Source organism: Scyliorhinus canicula, chromosome 1 (assembly GCF_902713615.1).
Source record: "Scyliorhinus canicula chromosome 1, sScyCan1.1, whole genome shotgun sequence".
Classification (NCBI taxonomy): Eukaryota; Metazoa; Chordata; class Chondrichthyes; order Carcharhiniformes; family Scyliorhinidae; genus Scyliorhinus; species Scyliorhinus canicula.
Window position 1 is genome coordinate 171523942 of NC_052146.1, and position 21661 is coordinate 171545602.

The 21661-nt window shown below is 46.7% G+C and overlaps 1 protein-coding gene across 1 annotated transcript in view; it reads right to left on the reverse strand.

The window, feature by feature from the left end:
- LOC119969319 (5'-nucleotidase-like) overlaps nucleotides 1-3478 on the reverse strand; it is a 121772-nt gene extending 118294 nt beyond the window's left edge. Inside the window, exon 1 of the mRNA XM_038802797.1 lies at nucleotides 2943-3478. Coding sequence (XP_038658725.1) covers nucleotides 2943-3269 — 327 coding nt within the window. The 5' untranslated portion in view covers nucleotides 3270-3478. The remainder of the gene's footprint in view (nucleotides 1-2942) is intronic.
- Between the last annotated feature and the right edge of the window lie 18183 nt (nucleotides 3479-21661).

Genomic DNA, 21661 nt, shown 5'->3' on the forward strand with positions numbered 1-21661 from the left:
ACAATTCTTCTTTCTACAATGGAGCTTGGCACAAATCCTAAATCTATTAGCCTGACTAATCAAATCAAAAGAAAATAGTGGGTATGCAGATGCAGTGTGATGACTGCCAAGGTCCTGCACAGATCAGCTCATTAAATGTTAACCATGACTTCAGGATCCTGAACACACAATGTAGGCTGACAGTCCAGTGCAGCACTACAGCCGTGCAGCACTGTCAGAGGTGCTACCTTTGGATGAGACATTAATCCAAGACCCCATCCACAATTCTCAGGTAGACACAGAATAAAAGCTTAAAAGTATTCCGTAAAAGATTGGGCACAGTAAGAAGCCTTACAACACCAGGTTAAAGTCCAACAGGTTTGTTTCAAACACGAGCTTTTGGAGCGCAGCTCCTTCCTCAGGTGAATGGAGAGGTATGTTCCAGAAACATTTATAAAGACAAAGTCAGAGATGCTGGACAATGCTTGGAATGCGAGCATTTGCAGGTAATCAATTCATTACAGATCCAGGGAGAGGGATAATCACAGGTTAAAGAGGTGTGAATTGTCTCAAGCCAGAACAGTTGGTAGGATTTTGCAAGTCCAGGCCAGATGGTAGGGGGTGGATGTAATGCGACATGAATCCAAGATCCCTGTTGAGGCCGCACTCATGCGTGCAGAACTTAGCTATAAGTTTTTGCTCGGCAATTCTGCGTTGTCGCGTGTCCTGAAGACCGCCTTGGAGAACGCTTACCCGGAGATTCGAGGCTGAATGCCCTTGACTGCTGAAGTGTTCCCCGACTGGAAGGGAACATTCCTGCCTGGTGATTGTCGCACGATGCCCGTTCATTCATTGTCGCAGTGTCTGCATGGTCTCGCCAATGTACCACACTTCGGGACATCCTTTCCTGCAGCGTAAGAGGTAGACTACATTGGTCGAGTCGCACGAGTATGTACCGTGTACCTGGTGGGTGGTGTCACCACGTGTAATGGTGGTATCCGAGTCGATGATCTGGCATGTCTTACGGAGATTGCCCTGGCAGGGTTGTGTGGTGTCATGGTCGCTGTTCTGAAGGCTGGGTAATTCTCTGCAAACAATGGTTTGTTTGAGGTTGCGCGGTTGTTTGAAGGCTGGTAGTGGGGGTGTGGGGATGACCTTGGCAAGATGTTCATCTTCATTGATGATGTGTTGAAGGCTGCGAAGAAGATGTCATCGTTTCTCCGCCACAGGAAAGTACTGGATGACGAAGGGTACTCTGTCAGTGGTGTCCCGTGTTTGTCTTCTGAGGAGGTCGGTGCGGATTTTTGCTGTGGCGCATTGGAACTGTCGATCGATGAGTCGAGCGCCATATCCCGTTCGTACGAGAGCATCTTTCAGCTTCTGTAGGTGTCTGTTACGCTCCTCCTCGTCTGAGCAGATCCGGTGTATACGGAGGGCTTGTCAATCGGGATGGCTTCTTCAATGTGTTTCGGGTGAAAGCTGGAGAAGTGGAGCATCGTGAGGTTGTCTGTGGGCTTGCGGTAAAGCGAAGTGCTGAGGTGACCGTCCTTGATTGAGATGAGTGTGTCCAAGAATGCAACAGAATTTGGAAAATAGTCCATGGTGAGTCTGATGGTGGGATGGAATTTATTGATCTCATCGTGTAGTCGTTTCAGTGATTCTTCGCTGTGGGTCCAAAGGAAAAAAATGTAATTGATGTATCTCTTGTATAACATCGGTTTCAGGTCCTGTGTGGTGAGGAAGTCTTGTTCAAACTTGTGCATGAAGATGTTGGCATATTAAGGTGCGAATTTGATCCCCATGGCTGTTCCATGCATCTGGATGAAGAATTTGTTGTCGAAGGTGAAGACGTTGTGATCTAGAATGAAGCGGATGAGTGGCAGAATTGCGTCTGGAGATTGGCAGTTGTCAGTGTTGAGGACTGAGGCTGTTGCAGCAATGCCGTCGTCATGGGGGATGCTGGTGTAGAGTGCCGAGATATCCATTGTGACGAGGAATGTTCCTGGTTCAACTGGTCCATGGGTGCTGAGTTTCTGTCCCATCAGAATGAACTGCGACAACGAATGAACGGGCATTGTGCGATAATCACCAGGCAGGAATGTTCCCTTCCAGTCGGGGAACACTTCAGCAGTCAAGGGCATTCAGCCTCTGATCTCCGGGTAAGCATTCTCCAAGGCGGTCTTCAGGACACGCGACAACGCAGAATTGCCGAGCAAAAACTTATAGCTAAGTTCTGCACGTATGAGTGCGGCCTCAACCGGGATCTTGGATTCATGTCGCATTACATCCACCCCCACCATCTGGCCTGGACTTGCAAAATCCTACCAACTGTTCTGGCTTGAGACAATTCACACCTCTTTAACCTGTGATTATCCCTCTCCCTGGATCTGTAATGATTTGATTACCTGCAAATGCTCGCATTCCAAGCAAAGTCCAGCATCTCTGACTTTGTCTATATAAATGTTTCTGGAACATACCTCGCCATTCACCTGAGGAAGGAGCTGCGCTCCGAAAGCTCGTGTTTGAAACAAACCTGTTGGACTTTAACCTGGTGTTGTAAGACTTCTTACTGTGCTCACCCCAGTCCAACGCTGGCATCTCCACATCGTAAAAGATTGAAACAGCGAGGAGTGTTCTCCCTGGAATTCTGGTGAACATTTATAATTCAACCAGCATCAAAAACCCGTTTGTTATCACTTGGCTGTTTGTAGGATTGGTTATATGCATCTTGGCTGTTGCATTTCCTGTATTGTTAGATTTCAAAAGCCCTTTAGGATGCCTTGAGATTGTGAAAGGTGACGATATAAATGCAAATTCTTGGAAAGGAAATAACAAACAAAAGCTAGCCTAACATTTGATAGCAAATGCCAATCCTTCTTTCTGCAGAATGAGATTATAGTGACTTACTCTGACATTGGTCTGATTGGGAAGCAGATATTACCAACACATTGGTGCTTTCTTACCATTGCATCGTAGTTCAGCTTCTTCATGAAGTGAGCAGCCTCCGTGCCCTTGTAATAATTGAACCAGATGGTCCCCTGGTATTGGTCCCCGGCATCCAACAGCAGCACATTTTTCTCCTGCTTCCTGATCTCTCGGATTTTAGTCAATCTCCTGGCCACTCCAGCAAAGCACTTGGACATGCACTTGCTCGAATCCTCGCTCGTCTCCTCCACCCTGGCGTGTACATCGTTAGTGTGGAGAATAGTGAGCTCAAAGGAGAGAGTGGCCCTGATGCAGAGGACACTGAGCAGGGAGAGAGAGAGCAGCAGTGCGGAGGAACAGCCCATGGCAAGCGAGCGAGAACGTGACTGGTGCTGCTTTGAGCTGCTGAACCTTCAGCTTTATAGGAACCCGAGCCTAGACTCTCCCTGCCATACAAGAGGTAGGCGGAGCGAGAATCAATTTATGCAGCTTACTTCTGTAAATCACAAGGGAGCTCATTGATAACCCCAGCAACTGCAGGTTACCTGCAGAGATTTGAGAACATTGGTTGACAAAAGGTTGCAATTTCTTATTGCAAGTACCTTATCCAAATCTTTGCATCTTCCCCACACTAAAGTGTGGCTGGAACTTTTCACAAGTCTGTTGGTGCCTGAGTTCGCAGCAATGAACACAAAACTCAGCCTCACGCCGATGCGTTAAACTGAGCTGCGAGCTGCTGTCAGGAATTTGGAACTCCTTCCTCAGGAGACGGTGGAAGCAGAGTCTTGGAATATTTTTAAGGCAGAAGTAGATGGATTGTTGATAAGCAAAGGGTGAAGGTTAGCAGGAATGTGGGGTTGAGGTTACAATCAAATCAGTCAGGATCTCATTGAATGGCCAAGCAGACCTGAGGGGCTGATACGCCCACTCCTGCTCCTAATCCGTGTGTTCATCTGGGAGGGAATGTAAAAGATTCCCTTCACACAGCTTCTAGACTCCTCAACGACTCCCCCTCGGACTGATCTGTTCCCTGTAAGAACACTATTCACGACGCCCTATGCTGCTCTTGTATTCGCTTTGTTTGGCCGTTTGTTCCGCACGGTAACAAATCAGTGTTTGTTGATGTACCATTTGTCAATGTGCTCTGTTGATTATTCTGTTTTTGTCTACTATGTGCATACTGTGTACGTTCCATTGGCTGCAGAAAAATACGTTTCACTGTACTGCGGTTCATGTGACAATAAATCAAATCAAAATCAAAATAAAATCAGATTCCCAGGCACAATATAGATCACAGACGTTCTTCTGGGTTCTGGTCAATAGGTGTCCTCTAAACCAACAATGCTAAAGAAGATTTGGCCATTAGTGCATCATTTTTTTTCAGTGTTTGCTGTGTGTAAATTGTCTGCTAAGTTACCCATACCACAACAATGACCACACTATCTAAGTATTAAACACTTTGGGATATCCCAAGTTGTAAAAGTTACTTCAGAAAATTATTTCCTTCCCACTGAAACCTTGGGCCTGTTCATCTGAATTTGAAAATGTGTGTTAGAAACTCTGATCCTCATTCTCCAATGGTCTGGTGACACCAGCTGGAGAAGAATTAGCTGCTCATCACTTTTTTGTTTAACTGCAACAATTTGTTTCTCATTGAGAACTGGAAGCTTCAAAGGCTTCGGCTGCTAACTCTAGTTATACGTATTCCAACGGCTTCATCACAAGCCAACATGACAATTGGTTCCCAGTGTAAAGTGAGGCGACCAAGCCCTCGCCGTAACATCAATAACTCCTTGTTCCACCAGTAAAATGATTGAGAGAAGATAAGCCTTGACAATCTGACAAATTGTCTGCAGGGATGTAAGAGTCTAGAAACTGATAACAAGATAAATTGGACTCACTGTTCAGTGTTCCAGGCCATTGGCGGCATTAATTACTGGATGTTCCAGAACATTCTGGGTTGACTGGTGATCTTAAGAGGGTCGATAAACTTGTTCTGTCATTGCTGAAGCGTAGCTTGATGGTGTCTTGTACAAACAATACCTATGGGTCCGCCTTCAGAAAAAAGGGATGAAATAGGATTAAGGCTGCACTGAAATGTTCAAGTGTACTAACCCATCCAACCATCAACTGTACATCTGAATGTTTTGCTGTACATCCCCCATGAATTAGAGTTGGATCCTGCAGGCTCTGTCCCATTATTCAGCAAAGGGTGGAGGCATTTTGGGGAGATGGGGGTAATGTCACTGGGCCAGTAATCCAGAGGCCCAGTCTAATTTCCTGGGCATATGGGTTCAAATCCCACCACAGCAGCTGCTGGTGAAATTTAAACTTAATTGATAAATGCTCATCTCAGTTATGGCGACCATGAGAGCATCATCGATTGCTGTAAAAACCTACCTGGTTCAGTGATGTCCATTAGGGAAGGAAATCTTCCATCCTTACCTGGTCTGGCCTACATGTGACTCCAGATCCACAGCAATGTAGTTGACTCACAACTGCCCTCACTTCAACAGCAATTGGGGATGAGTTACAACAGCTAGCCTTGCCACCATCACCCATGAAAAAAATAATGGTTTATCCTTCATCTCACTGACAGGCTGCTCAGTGCAATCGAATACCCTGGGGTTTTGGTTTGAAAGGGCAAATGGTAGTCATTTGTTTTAAAGGCAATGGGGAATTCTGTGACTGTCCAAGTCCATGGTTTGGGGTTTGCAGTCAGGAGTCACAGGGTACAGATACTTCTGTGGTTTAGCTCACAAGGCTAAATCGCTGGCTTTTAAAGCAGACCAAGCAGGCCAGCAGCACGGTTCGATTCCCGTACCAGCCTCCCCGGACAGGCGCCGGAATGTGGCGACTAGGGGCTTTTCACAGTAACTTCATTGAAGCCTACTCGTGACAATAAGCGATTTTCATTTCATTCATTTCATGTGGAAAGGAGTCACAGATTACAGGCAGCCCTGGGGTGAGGTGGACCGCATGGTGATACGTTAGAAATGGGAGACAGTCCAGGGTTGCACAGGTGGAATCATTGGGAGCGTACCCCAGCTGCTGGGAGGGGCAATAGTTGTTTGTTCCAGAGGAAAATAATAATAATAATCTTTTATAGTCACAAGTGTGAAAAGCCCCTAGTCACCACAATCTGGCACCTGTTTTGGTAAGCTGGTACAGGAATTGAACCCACGCTGCTAGCCTTGTCTGCATTACACGTCAGCTGTCTAGCCCACTGAGCTAAAACAGCTCATTGAATGCAGGGCTGCCTCACAGTCACTGCCCCTGGGCTTGGGGTGGAGGGTTAACCTCAGTAGGTAATTGTGCACACAGCCTCGAGATGAGGCAGGTAGAGGTCCACATGAGGCACGGGGCAAGGGTAGAAATGTCCACCTCACCAACTATGGGATCCAGCATTATCGTGGGAAGCTGGAGAGCAACAGGAGGAAACTCCAGCCTCAGGTAGTGATGTTCGAGGTTTAGATCTTACACATGCAGAGTGAGAAACGGAGCTTCGGATTCCGTTTGGAAATAAAAGTGAGGAGCCACCATCAGGTGGCACTGGCTCAAAACGAAAGTACCAGTGAATCTGATTGGGAGGAGACAGTGTGGGAGAGTTGTACTGCTGAGCTAAGGGACTCCTACGAGGGGCACCCTCTGACTTGTTGACGCCAGAAGAGTGAACAGTGGTCTGTTCAGAGGGAAAGGAGGAAGTCCTCCTTGGGAAGAAAGTTACTGACTGTCAATACTTTCATTAGAGCTGTTAAAGGGGTACTCAGTACTCAGCGACTTCACATCACAGTTGTGCAGTTGCGCGCAATACTGGTCACACTACCAGAAGGATGTGGAGGCTTTGGAGAGGGCGCAGAAGGTGATAGTTATGCGGAAAGGTTGAATAGACTTGGATTGTTTTCATTAGAATGACGGAGGTTTACCTGATAGAGATCTACAAGATTATGAGGGGCATGGATAGAGTAGATGGGCAGGCACTCTTTCCCAGGGTGGAGGGGTCAGTCACTAGGGGGCATAGGTTTAAGGTCCATAAGGCAAAGTTTAGAGGAGATGTGTGAGGCAGGTTTTTTACACAGAGGGTGGTGAATGCCTGTAACGTGTTGCCAGGGGAGGGTGTAAGCAGATACACTAACGGCGTTCAAAAGGCATCTTGACAAACACATGGATAGGATGGATATAGAGGGATACGATACAAGGAAGTGCTGAGGGCTTTGGCCAAAGTTGGTATCATGACTAGTACAGGCTTGGTGGGCCAAAGGGCCTGTTCCTGTGCTGTATTGTTCTTTGTTCTTTTTTCTTTGTTCACAGCCGCTCCATGTCAAGAGTAACAAAGAGGAATGTAGACTTTGTGAACACAGGTAATGGTGAAGGGGGCACAACTGCATCATATATGGCATTCTATCAGTGAAGGCCAGTCACGTGTTCACAGAATTGACATTCATAACAGGTCAAAGCGCATCTTCTTATTAACAATGAGCACCTGATTGGTCATTACTATGCCACATGGGTGGCACGGTGGCACAGTGGTGAGCACTGCTACCTCACAGTGCCAGGGACCTGGGTTCAATTCCAGCCTCCGATGACTTTGTGGAGTCTGCACATTCTCCCCGTGTCGGCGTGGGTTTCCTCCGGGTGCTCCGGTTTCCTCCCACAGTCCAAAGATTTGCAGGTTAGGTGGATTGGCCATGCTAAATTGCCCCTTAGTGTCAGGCAGGTTTGGTTATGGGGTTACGAGGATAGGGTAGGGGCGTGGATCTAGCTAGAGTGCTCATTCTAAGAGTCAGTGCCGACTCAATGGGCCGAATAGCCTCTTTCTGCACTATGGGATGCTATGATCAGAGATTGGAGCAGAGAGCTAGTTTGGGTCATTCATCTCATTTAGACTTTATCATCCCACCATGGTCACCAGCTATCACATTTCCTAATGCCATTTTGGTCACCTCAGTGTATACTGATGTCTGAAGGATAAGGCTGCACCATTCACCATACAAGTAGGGCAGGAACAGTTGTGGACCTTCATGTTTCCCATGGGTTTCATATTCAGTGCTTCCCAACCCTTTAATCATTCTTGTCTTCAATGTTTCATTTTAAAGAGAAGTTAAAAGATCAAATGGATCCAGGGCTCAATGCTGCCTTTGTCAAGAGTCCTAATGCAATGCAGGAGGTGAAGGAGGGAACTGAGACACTGAGCACAGATCCAGAAGGAGGCCCCATCTGAGGGACATGGTCAAGGGGAGCCAGAGCATGAGCAGGAGGGTCAGGAAGAGAAGCTCAGGCAATGAAGGTGATTCCCCAGACCTAGTGGCCGGAATTCCTTCACCTCGGGGCCGGGCTGGAGAATCGGCGGGACGGCGCGAATTGTGCCACGCTGCCCTGTCGCCGGTCCGCCGATTCTCTGGAGAGCTGAGAATCAGCGGCATTGCCGCCGGTGCGGTCGGCGCGGAGCCAGTCGGGGGCCGCTCTGCGGGGCCCCCACGGCGATTCTCGGCTATGGATGGGCCGAGCGGCCACGCCAGAAAACCCGAGTCCAGCCGGCACTGTTCACACCTGCACTTAGCCGGCAGGACCTCGGCGTGGATTCATCCGGGGGTGGCCTGGTGTGGGGAGGGAGGAGAGTGCGACCCCGGAGGAGGCCTCCACTGTGGCCTGGCCCACGATCGGGGCCTACCGATCAGCGGTCCCAAGTTGAACTTACCCGTGCCCATAAGTCCTCTCTAACTCCTCTGTTCCTTGAGCAGTGAAGAGCCTGGGGAGTCATGGCTGCCTGAGGGTTCACCTTCAATATCCCCCTCGGAGGTAAAGCCAGCAGGTTAATGTTTATGCTGAGATGTTGGCTGCCCGGTGGTCTGGCGAGAGTGCTTGCCAATGACATGATAAACATATTAAAATGAGGTTCCCGGGCTAGCACGGCATGATTCTCACTACTCCACTGGCAAGGGGAGGGGGGAGGAGGGGGGGGGGGGGGGGGGTAAATACCAAAAGCCAATCATGGCAGAGAGACTCGTGTTTTTCGATTCCGGATTTTGAGCATGTGTCGAGTTTTTCACAGGCGGAGTAAACCCACTTACTTCCCTTTGTCTTGATCCTCCATCCCAACTCACCCGGTATCTACAATGAGCAGACCTTAGGAGCCACATTAAGATGAAATAAAATGAAGTTCGAATTATGTTTTACAGCCTCTATTATACTGAAAAAACACAATTTGAATCCCATTCAAGACATTTAAATCCCCTCATGTACCTAATCTACAGCTAATACAGCTAATTTTTTTTTTAGTCTTTGAGTTGACAGCCAAAAGGTTAACTTAGGATCTCATACTGTGATAATGATAGACAGGATGATAGCCTTTGGGGATAACAGCAACAATTTTCTGCTATTACAATTGCTAAAACTGATTTTTTAAAACTCCTAATGAAATATTTTAAAAGTTTCTTTTGAAGGGGTGGGAATTTAACCAGATCGACAGTTCTGCAGACATTTTCTGCCCTACAAGAGCACTCATAATTCCCACATTGCGGTAATGGCTCTTGCTGCAGCAAAAATGGTATCTTGTTGAGTTCAAATGGCCATGCTGAGTACGGATTTCCCTCATGTGTCGATCACATGCCGCCCCATGTACCAACCAGTGAAAATGGGATGTGTTACACATGGGAGGGGAGTTTCCAATTCCAGGTCCCCTCTGCCATTTTGAAGTCTCCAGTCTTCATGACTCCGTTAAAATCCAGAATGAAATGTAGCCAGCACAGAAATGCAACAAAGGATATTGAGCACTTAAGGATGAGTATTGTTTATATAGTGTCTCATCCCAAAGTGCTTCATGGACCATGAGGATACCGACCTAATGATTTATTTTTGGTAACACCGATTGATGGAATACTTGGATATAAGGAAATCATCATTTCTTCGGAAAGTTCCATCAAATCTCTTAAGTAACCTATGAGTGAAAACAGGTTTATTGCCTCATCCAGAAAGGAAATTGTTGCATGGTACAGAACTAAATTGTCAGCCTCAATGATGCATTCAAGTCTCTGCAGTTTAACTTAAACCGGTTGACTCAGAGGTGTGAGTCCTACCACAAAACCACTATTGGTTACTAACCGAAGGAACTTCACAATATATTGCAGAATAAGCCCACTTGTTGATGTACATTTCCAAGATTATGTCTAGCCGAAGACGTTTTTTGTGCACCTCTGCTAATTTCTCCCGTTTTACTGAACATCGCATTATCTCAAACAAATCAACCAACGGTTTGGTTATGTGGATGCTGAGAATCTGTTTTTCTGCCTGATGTTTATTTACAATACGTAATGTGTTTAATTGTGATCTGTGGAAAGGAGAAGTCTGTTGCTTGGCGACCTGCTGAGAGACTGGTGGCTCCAGACGTTCTCTGGTCTGAACAGTGAGGGCCTCAGTCATTCACATCTAATGCTCCTGTGGCCGAATAGTTCTGTTTGCACTATCGTTGTGACACATTCTGAGAAGAATTGATTGGTGGTTCCCTAACTTCTTTGGCTGATGGACTCATTTGCATAAGGATTAGTTTTCACAGATCCTGTCTTGTAATTCTATATAATATTTATAATATAAAGGTGTTGCATATAGAGAGTGTTTTAAGGATGCTTTAAGAAAAAAGGGACTGGATTCCCCACATCCCGACTCCGAAATCGCGTCCGGCGCTGGGATGGTGAATCCAGTTCCACGCATGGAATCGGGATCGTCAGTGGTTCCTCGATTCTCTGGCCCCTGAACAGCAGCGTACTCGGGAGTACGCCGCGCCACGTATCCCCTATCTGCGGCCATTGCCAGAGGCCCACCCCGCTATTCCCCGCCCCCGACCGGCCAAAGTCCTGACGATGTGGACCACTCATAGTCCTGCCATTTGGGATACTCGCGTGGCGACTGCGGACGCAGTCCACAGCAGCCATGGTGGGGGCGGGCCGATCAGAGAGCAGGGGTGCCTCATATGGGATTGGGGTATTTTTGAGCGGGCGGTCCGGGTCGGACGCGAGGCCGATCGGGGGCACTATTTGCGTGGTCCAGCTATGCGGTCTGAGTCCTCTGTGCAGCACGGGTGCGGCCGCTGGAGGCCACCGTGCGTATGCGCGGCCTCTGACCCGAAGTGCGGGGGGCTGTATCTGCAGCTGGAGCTGCGTGTTCCATGGCCGTTCCCTGCTAACCCCCTGCAGGGCTGTGAATCTCTGGCCCTTTGACACCAGTTTTTCTGGCGTAAAACACCACAGTTTTCACAACGGTGTGCGGACATGAAAAGCCCCAGGTTTTTGTGTTCAGAGATCAAACAGTTGGGATGCCTGCTTCTCACTGCAGATGCTGTCCACTTTTGCTTTGATATTTGACAATGACTTTAAATCAAACTCCATTTCCAGACAGGACCTATATGTCAGGCAGAATTTGTGGGCCCTGCTGAGGTCGTGAACGGAAGATGGTGGAACCTGAGAATACAGGGACTGGCTGTGTGCCAATTTCCTGACTACATTCCCAGCACCAGCCTGCTGACCGAAGTGGGTTTGGATCCAGCAGAGCTGCCCACTCTCATGAGGCAGGCAGTCAAGCCTTGTTAAAGGCGAATTTAGGATGCTGACTAAGATTTTACAGTTGGCCTCCAGTTTCCAGATGTGACCCAAGATCTTTCAACTGCCTGGAAATGGGCAGCTGGCAGAAGTCTGGGATGCCAGTACTGCAGGTAGGCTTACAGGCCTTTGCAGCCTAATGCGGATGCAGCCAACTGCTAGTCTGTGAAAGAATTTCCACCTCCCCCTATAACAACCCCCCCCCCCCCCCCACGAACAATATAATAATTTTCAATTCCATTTTTACCAGTATACTTGGTATGCACCTTATTAGTTGATGCATTATAATCTCTCCGTCCCATCATTTCCCACCCTGCTTGTGTTGACCCAAGTCACCAGCCTCTCTATTGCTTTGACATTTCTCTTCAGATGTCTAAATATCCCTTCAACTGGCCCCCATTTCCTCTTTTCGTTTAAAGCCCTATCCACAGTGATTCACCGGGTCACTGTGTCGAAGTATTGTGAGGCTAACACAGGAGTTCTTTTGATTAAGTTTTATTGACATGTGCACATGGAGGGCAAAGCCAGTGGGATGCACTGGTATTAATCTGAGTTATCTTAGTAAGCAGAAACATTGATAGCTTGATTTAACCATTAGATACATTTTAAGCATTTAATTGATTGTCGCAGTGCCAATAATATCACAGTTAAACTATCATTTTTGACCAATGAAAGGACAGTAATTCTAACCAAAAGCAAGCGATAGAAAACAGGGCAAACGGACCAATAGAAACATTAGCACTTTCTACCCTTCTTTTGCATAATTATAGAACATAGAACATAGAACAGTACAGCACAGAACAGGCCCTTCAGCCCTCAATGTTGTGCCGAGCCATGATCACCCTACTCAAACCCACATATCCACCCTATACCCGTAACCCAACAACCCCCACTTAACCTTACTTTTATTAGGACACTACGGGCAATTTAGCATGGCCAATCCACCTAACCCGCACATCTTTGGACTGTGGGAGGAAACCGGAGCACCCGGAGGAAACCCACGCACACAGGGGGAGGACGTGCAGACTCCACACAGACAGTGACCCAGCCGGGAATCGAACCTGGGACCCTGGAGCTGTGAAGCATTTATGCTAACCACCATGCTACCCTGCTGCCCCAATTATCTTCCCTTTGACCTGAAGGGAATGGTAGTTTACAGAAAAGCGCGCCCTTGTTACGGCTACTTCCATAATTCTGCCTCCACAGAATTATGTCATTCACTCAGAACCGGTTTTATGGATTCCATTCTAACTTATGTCCTTCGTTTCTCCAGGATATTATGGATTTCATATTAACTCATGTCCCTTGCGAGGAAACAGTGTAGCATGGATTCCACAACTGCTCCCACCCACCAACTCAGTTTAAGTGGAGCCCAATCCAATGGAATACCTCCCATGCCAGTGCTCCATCAATCCAAGCTCCTTCTTCCCACACCATCTTTAAATCACTTACTTAATGCTGTAATCTGGTGAGGTGAACCCACGGCAGTGGGAGCATGGCTCTCCTAACTATCCAGAGATGATCACCTTTCAGGTTCTACATTTTACTTTGGTCCATAACTCTTCAAATTCTATTCATCCCTCATTCTCCGTATGCTGTTGGTTCCTTTGTTGGCTAACAACTGAATCCTCTTCCTCCAACTTCATGTTCATGTCCAGTTGTGGAGAAATGTGTTTAGCTCTGGTATGGGAAAGGCACCACAACCTTAAGATCTCCTATTCATGTCTGCAGAGAACATCTATCCCCCTTAATATACTGTTCTCTATATATCCCATCTTCATTTAAGGGCATACACGGTGGCATTGTGGATAGCACAATTGCTTCACAGCTCCAGGGTCCCAAGTTCAATTTCGACTTGGGTCACTGTCTGTGTGGAGTCTGCACATTCTCCCCATGTGTGCATGGGTTTCCTCCGGATACTCCGGTTTCCTCCCAAAGTCCAAAGATGTGCAGGTTGGGTGGATTGGCCATGAAAAATTGCCCCTTAGTGTCCAAAATTCTATGATTACCCTAGGACAAAAGTTCGGCACAACATCGTGGGCCAAAGGGCCTGTTCTGTGCTGTATTTCTTTATCTATCTATCTATCTATCCCATGTCTCCACATTCCTTACTACACATCCACCCTGGAGTCAGTGTTCTCATCCATCTCTGCTTTCCTACATCTGCAGACACGAACCCTGAATGATATGTTGCCATTTTGGTCCCAGGGAAAGAATATCACTGAGCATATGCAGGACATTCTACAAAGGAAAGGGGATTGGTCAGTAGTTGTGGTCTATTTGGGAATCATTGACATAAATGAGAAAAAGTTGTGAATCTAGAGACAGAGTTTTAGAAGCTATGATAAAGAATCCGGAACAGGGCCTGGGAAGACGCAATGCCTGTTTATCACCATGATAAAATCCCCTATTACAGTTGCTTTTCTACATGTTCTCAAGCTCCCCTGTGTAGCTCAGTCTCTCTTGGGTGCTGTGGATTTGTATCTGACTGCTCTCCCCCAAGGTGCCATCGCCCTCTCTGCTATCACACACTTAATATCAGTTTCCGGGTGCCACATTCTCAGTGGAATTCTGCACTGCCTGTCAGTCCCTCCAACTGATTTGTGCCTATGAAATCCCCCACCTCCTGAACTCTTTGTCATTGCAAAGTGTCATGAATCTGCCCAGCAACAGAAGCAAAACTAATTTAACAAAACATAATAGGATGCAAGATGTCCCGTAACAGGTAGAAATCTGCCCAGAGACAGCAGCAGCCAGTATTGTAAACGCCTCAATGAAATACGTCTCTCCCCGTAATGAGTTTAGATAAGAATAAAACGTGAATGACTTATGAGCAGAAACAGCTATAGACTTTTGGGAAGGTCAATGAGGTATACATATGTTAATAAGAGCAAATAAGAGCAAACAGTTGAATTCACAGAAGGCATAATCAAAGAGGAGTGATCAGAAGTAAGGGAGGCGGTAAACAGTCTCAGAAAGCAGACAGGTCAGTTTCTAACCAAGTTGGTTGTGTTTAGCACACGGCTAAATCGCTGGCTTTGAAAGCAGACCAAGGCAGGCCAGCAACACGGTTCAATTCCCGTACCAGCCTTCCAGAACAGGCACCGGAATATGGCGACTAGGGGCTTTTCACAGTAACTTCATTTGAAGCCTACTTGTGACAATAAGCGATTTTCATTTTCATTTCATTAATAGCTAACAGTCTTGAAGTCTTCGAGCCAAGGTAGTGCAGAAAACTTTCATAACAGCAGTTTTAAGTATCTTCACTGAACTAGGAAAAGACGTTTCCCAGAGTATCATCCCTGTATTGTGAGGTAACTGTACATTGTTTGTTTAATTTGGATGTTGTTTGGGGAACAGGGAAGTCTTACATAATTCGGGTATTGTAGATATATTTTGGAATAAGGGGTACATTCTACATAAACTGTGAGTTGTGTTTAGTAATTCATATACTGTGAATGTCTGATAATAGAGTAGTCCTGTTTGTGTGTATTTGTCTTTTCTTTACTTCAATAAATAGTCTTTAATAATTGTTACATGCCAACTGGGCTATTTATTCTCACTTGGGGTTTCACTTGTCTCCTCACACCAAAACAAAATAAAACTATACACCCCCATGAACCGGTGTACCTTCGCAAATAACACCAACGTGTTAGCACTCTGTCGACACTTTAATGATAGCTGCCAGCCCTCAAGATCTGAAATCCCGAGCTCGAGTTCAAGCATTGACACTTCCTGGACAGCAGGGTAGCATGGTGGTTAGCATAAATGCTTCACAGCTCCAGGGTCCCAGGTTCGATTCCCGGCTGGGTCACTGTCTGTGTGGAGTCTGCACGTCCTCCCCCTGTGTGCGTGGGTTTCCTCCGGGTGCTCCGGTTTCCTCCCACAGTCCAAAGATGTGCGGGTTAGGTGGATTGGCCATGCTAAATTGCCCGTAGTGTCCTAATAAAAGTAAGGTTAAGGGGGGGGTTGTTGGGTTACGGGTATAGGGTGGATACGTGGGTTTGAGTAGGGTGATCATGGCTCGGCACAACATTGAGGGCCGAAGGGCCTGTTCTGTGCTGTACTGTTCTATGTTCTATGTTCTATGGACATGAAGTGTTCTGGGGTTTCTATGTGGGCACGATGTCGAGACAAGAGACTTCAGCTCATGTTACACAACAGCTATTTCACATTATTTTACTTTGCGTTTCAAGTTATTTAACTGTTTATCTAACAATATAAACACTAACCACTTTAAAAAATTCTAACCATGAAAGCCATCAACCAATAAACGAAAGAGATGATTTTTCCCAGAGACTTTCAGCACAAAAGAACCTCCAAGATGATCAAGTCTTAAGCTAAAATGTCAATTTCACGCAAGTATAACACAGATATCACTGGGTGAAGGAATTGAAGCTTGGACTGAGGACAGCAGTTCAGAGGATCATAAATTGGCTGAACTGTTGGATGTGATGTAAATCAGTGTCATGTACAAGTGAGAACAGCAACTGGAAGATCGCGCCAGTAAATGTGTTTCATATTGCTGGAACATTGGGACCTGTTCTGGGGTAGGAAGGACCTGCACAAATTGGGTGGGTTACACCTATACAGGCTGAGACCAACGTGCTTGTGGGGAATTTAAGTTGTATTGTGGAGAAGGGTTTTAAATAATTTGGAAAGGGCCAATGTAGCAGCAGCGAGGAGAGACCAGGGGCATTTGAAATTAGAAAACACAAAGATCGAGTTAATGAAAGATAGTATGGAGAAAGAAAAAGTGAAGTATTGTTGGCATGCAAAATGTATTAGAAATGGCGTTTACAAGTTACAAGCACAACTTAACACTTGGTTTATGTTGTGGTAACCAGAATGGAGATCGAGTTTAAACATGGCTGGGAATGGGGTTGCAGTGTATTCATAAGAGTTATTGAAGGCAAAGGATGGGAGGTGGGGGTGTCAATATTGATTGAGATTAGTATAGTTTTACAAGGGGACCATAGCAGAAGGTTCAAAGACTGAAGCTGTTTAGTTAAATGTAAGGAACATAAACAAAGCTGTTACATTGCTGGGATTTTATTTTAGAATCCCAAACAGTGAGAATGAGATTGAGAAGCAAATTTGTTAGCAGATTTCAAAGAAGTGTATAAATAACGGAGCAGTAATAGTTGGGGGCTGTAAATGCCCAAACATCTTCTGAGATAAAACAGAGTAAAGGGCAAAGGGGGTGAATAATACAGAAAATGTGTGTTGGAGAATTTGCTTACTCAGTATCCTCCCAGCCCAACGTGGAAGCAAACAATGATGAATCCAGCTCTGGTAATTGTGGTCGGGCAAGTGGAATGTGCAGGAGTGGGCGAACATCTGGGTAATGGTGATCATAATACACTGAACATAAACATATGCAGAAGGAGGCCATTTGACCCATCAAGTCTGCACCGACTCACTTAAGCCCTCACTTCCACCCTATCCCCATAACCCAATAATACCTCCTAACCTTTTGGTCACTAAGGGTAATTTAGCATGGCCAATCCACCTAACCTGCATATCTTTGGACTGTGGGAGGAAACCGGAGCACCCGGAGGAAACCCACGCACACACGGGGAGAACGTGCAGGCTCCGCACAGACAGTGACCCAGTGGGGAATCGAACCTGGGATCCTGGCGCTGTGCTGCCCGAAGATTAAAGTGATTATGGAAAGGAATAAAAAAAAGAAAAAGTGAAAATATCCAAGTGTGGAAGAGACCCAATTTCGATGATTTGTAAAGGGATTTAGGACACGTCGGCTAGAAACAAAGGTTGACCAAGAAAAGAGATAAAGAACATTGTCAAATCTCCAAGGCAGGAGAAAGTTAGAACATTCAAAGCTGGAGCTCCCAACAATGGGAATAACGGCTAACCAGGAGACTAAGTATATGCATATGAATTCCACTGCTGCTGCTTGAAGATTGAATACCGGTCATGGGACTGAGACATCACATTCCGCCTGGGATATAGGATTTACAGCAGTTACACACCCTTCAAGGTACACATCCATCATTAACGGGGATAGAAAAAAGGGAATGTTGTGATAAGTAATATGCATCATATCAGTACATCTCCCTTTTTTCTAAACTAACAATTTACTTTTAAAGAATAAAGCTATTTACTTACACTCCTCAAAATGCAACTTGACAGAATGAGTAGCAGGGATTTTGTAGAGTAAGGAAAGCTCTTTCCAAATATCCTGTTCTGTTTGTATTTAGCATTTTAATTCCTTAAGTTAAATTTAGGTTTCTTCTGACCTTAAGCAGGGATAAAGAAGCACTTTACTAGAGAGCTGTTGATATTAGTTAATTATGGAGCTAACTTAATTTGGTTTATGTAGTTGTAGGAGAGCTTACTCAGCTGAGTCTCCAGTAGGATAAATACAGAGGTCTCAGTGCACCATTCCTGGAGTGACACTTGACTGAGTGAGCAGCTGAGTGGTGAGTGAGGGAGTTTAGTGAATAGAGGAAGGTGGGTGCTCCTTTCTGTTGTCTGTAAATTATCAGATATTTCAACCAGTTTGTCAGCAAAACATTTTAACCAGGTGTCTTATGAGATGAACAAAGGGCAAACCAGAGTTGAGAATCTCCACGCTGGCTCGGAGAATCGGAGTTGACGGCGAGACGGCCCGTGATGCATGCCCGACACCGGAACGCGATTCTCCGGCGACCGGCGAATCGCCGTCAGTCGTGTGCGTGCGATCGACGCGGCACCGGTTGGGGGCCAAGTTCCCGCCAGCGTGGTTCTAACATGGTTACAACCGGTGGGAGCTCGGACCCGTGGCCGTGGTGGTCGTCCTGGTGGGGCAGGTGGGAGGATCAAACTCTAGGGGGTCCACCATGACGATGAGGCCCGCGAACGGAAACCACCGATTGTCGGGCGTGCGTGATCCGAGGGGGACTACCTTCTTCCGTGCCATCCTGCTGTGTGGCTCTGCCATGTTGCACAGGCCCTGTGGGCATACGGCCACCACGTGCAAGCGCAGACCGGCAGTGCAAGGCCGCATATCGGCGCCGGCGCTGCGTGGCGCACTCCGGCACCGTGCTGGCCCTCTGTAGGCCACAGAATCGCTGGACCAGAAGGCCCATTGGCGCCGGTGTGAAACACTCCGGTGTTTACGTCGGCGTCAACACTTAGCCACCGTATTGTAGAATCACGGCCCAGGTTTACGATTTAACCCAATTTTATTCACAATTTTCCGATTCTTTTACTGTAACTTTATTCTACCGGGTATTACAATCTGCAACATCACTCACACTAAATTTGACTCCGATTCACAGGTGAGCGCTTGGAATTACTTGCACTTGGTGTTGGAGGCTGGTCAGGCTACAATAATTCCATGTGGATATCGTCTCTAGGCTCGGACACCAGGGTTGGGTCCCTTATTCCTGTGATGGCTGTGCCTGCGGGACAACCAGGTTATTGCTGATGATTTGGTCCAATGTTCCTTCTTTTATACTTGTTCTACTCGTCATAGGTATACACCTACACCTGGCCTGAGTTCTATTGTCCCATCCAGACTTAAATTTATTAATGGGAATGGACCGGATTATCCTGTTCAGCCAGGATGATTCAGTCAAGATCCATTGTCCTCTGAAACACTCTTGTCTGAGCAGCTATCAGCCCATTGTGGAGTTTTATGGCCTCTTTGTCTGTCATTCATTCTGCTGCAAAGTTGATCACCTGTGTCTGGAAGTTGACTTGGATTTTGGATTTGTTTATTGTCACGTGTACCGAGGTACAGTGAAAAGTATTTTTCTGCAAGCAGCTCAAACAGATCATTTAGTATATGAAAAGACAATAAAATAAAAGGGCAGCACAAGGTCCACAATATACATAGACACCTGCATCGGGTGAAGCATACAGGAGTGTAGTGTTAATGAGGTCAGTCCATAAGAGGGTCGTTTAGGAGTCTGGTGACAGTGGGGAAGAAGCTGTTTTTGAGTCTGTTCGTGCGTGTTCTCAGACTTCTGAATCTCCTGCCTGATGGAAGAGGTTGGAAGAGTGAGTAAGCCAGGTGGGAGGGATCTTTGATTATACTGCCCGCTTTCCCCAGGCAGCGGGAGGTGTAGATGGAGTCCATGGATGGGAGACAGGTTCGTGTGATGGACTGGGCTGCGGTCACGACACTCAGAAGCTTTTGCGGTCCTGGGCTGAGCAGTTGCCATACCAGGCTGTGATGCAGCCCGATAGGATGCTTTCTATGTTGCATCTGTAAAAGTTGGTAAGGGTTAATGTGGACATGCCGAATTTCCTTACTTTCCTGAGGAAGTATAGGTGCTGTTGTGCTTTCTTGGTGGTAGCGTCGACGTGGGTGGACCAGGACAGATTTTTGGTGATGTGCACGCCTAGAAATTTGAAACTGCTAACCATCTCCACCTCAGCCCCGTTGATGCTGACAGGGGTGTGTACAGTACTTTGCTTCCTGAAGTCAATGGCCTGCTCTTTAGTTTTGCTGGCATTGAGGGAGAGATTGTTGGCGCTGCACCACTCCACTTGCTCCAGTTGTATACAGCCTTGGCGCAACCACACCTGGAGTACTGTGTGCATTTTTGCTCTTGTCATCGAGGGAGTGCAGTGGAGGTTCACCAGACTAATCCCTGAGATGGCAGGATTGTGTTATGGGGAGAGGTTGAGGAAACTGGGCCTGTACTCTCTGGAGTTTTGGAGAATGAGAGGGGATCACATTGAAACTTACATAATTCTTACAGGGCGTGACAGGGTTGATGTGGACATGGTGTTTCCCCTGGCTCGTGAGTCAGGAACCAGGGAATTAGTGTCAGACTAAGGGGGAGACCATTTAGGACAAGGATAAGGAGGAATTTCTTCACTCAGCAAGTGGTGAATCTTCGGAATTCTCTACCCCAGAGAGGTGTGGAAGCTCAACCATTGAGTATGTTCAAGACAGAAATTGATAGATTTCCAGATATTAATGACGTCCAGGAATATGGGAATTTTACATAGATAGATTTTTTACATAGAATTTACAGTGCAGAAGGAGGCTATTCGGCCCATCGAGTCTGCACCGGCTCTTTGAAAGAGCACCCTACCCAAGCCCACACCTCCACCCTATCCCCATAACCCAACCCAACACTAAGGGCAATTTTGAACACTCAAGGCAATTTATCATGGCCATTCCACCTAACCTGCACATCTTTGGACTGTGGGAGGAAACCGGAGCACCCGGAGGAAACCCACGCATACACGAGGAGAACGTGCAGACTCCGCACAGACAGTGAACCAAGCCGGGAATCGAACCTGGGACCCTGGAGCTGTGAAGCAATTGTGCTAACCACCATGCTACCGTGCTGCCCCAAATAGTGTAGGAAAATGGTATTGAGGTAGATGAACAGCCATGATCTAACTGACGGAGCATGCTTGATGGGCTGAATGGTCTGCACATGCTTCTATATTCTGACATGACAGCAAAGTGATTTGATTTATTCATTCATTGTCACGTGCACCAAGGTACAGTAAAAAGGTATTCTGCCTCCAGTCCAGGCTGATCATTCCATACATGAAAAGATAGAATATACTATAAATCGCAGTTATAAAAGATGTAGGAAGAGGATCTATAGGGGGGAGTCGCCAGGCTCCGGCGCCATCTTGGAAAAAAAATTTAATCCAGCTATAGCCCATTGTTTTTTATTCCCTTTTTTGCTATTCGTTCTGAATCACCGCCTTTGGCTTCTCCTTTCTCTTGTTTCCCTTCCTCTGCTCCTCCAGCTGCTGTTGTTGGACACCTTCAAAGGTTTTCTTCCTGTTCCTGGCTCCACTGGTCCCTGGGCCCGGCCTACTGCTGCTGGTGGAAGCTGGGCTACCTCCGCGGTGAGCCAAGATATTACAGGCACCCTCACTGCCCCTTTCTGCTGTGTCTCGCTTCCTTCCGTCGTGTCGCAGACACGGGGCTGCTGTTGCCCCTATCCCCGGCCTTTCCAAGAGTCATGATATGGAGATGCCGGTGTTGGACTGGGGTGAGCACAGTAAGAAGTCTTCCAACACCAGGTTAAAGTCCAACAGGTTTGTTTTGAATCACTAGCTTTTGGAGCACTGCTGAGGAAGCAGTAGTGCTCTGAAACCTACTGATTCGAAACAAACCTGTTGGACTTTATCCTGGTGTTGTAAGACTTCTTACTTTCCAAGAGTGTCTGACACGAATCCCG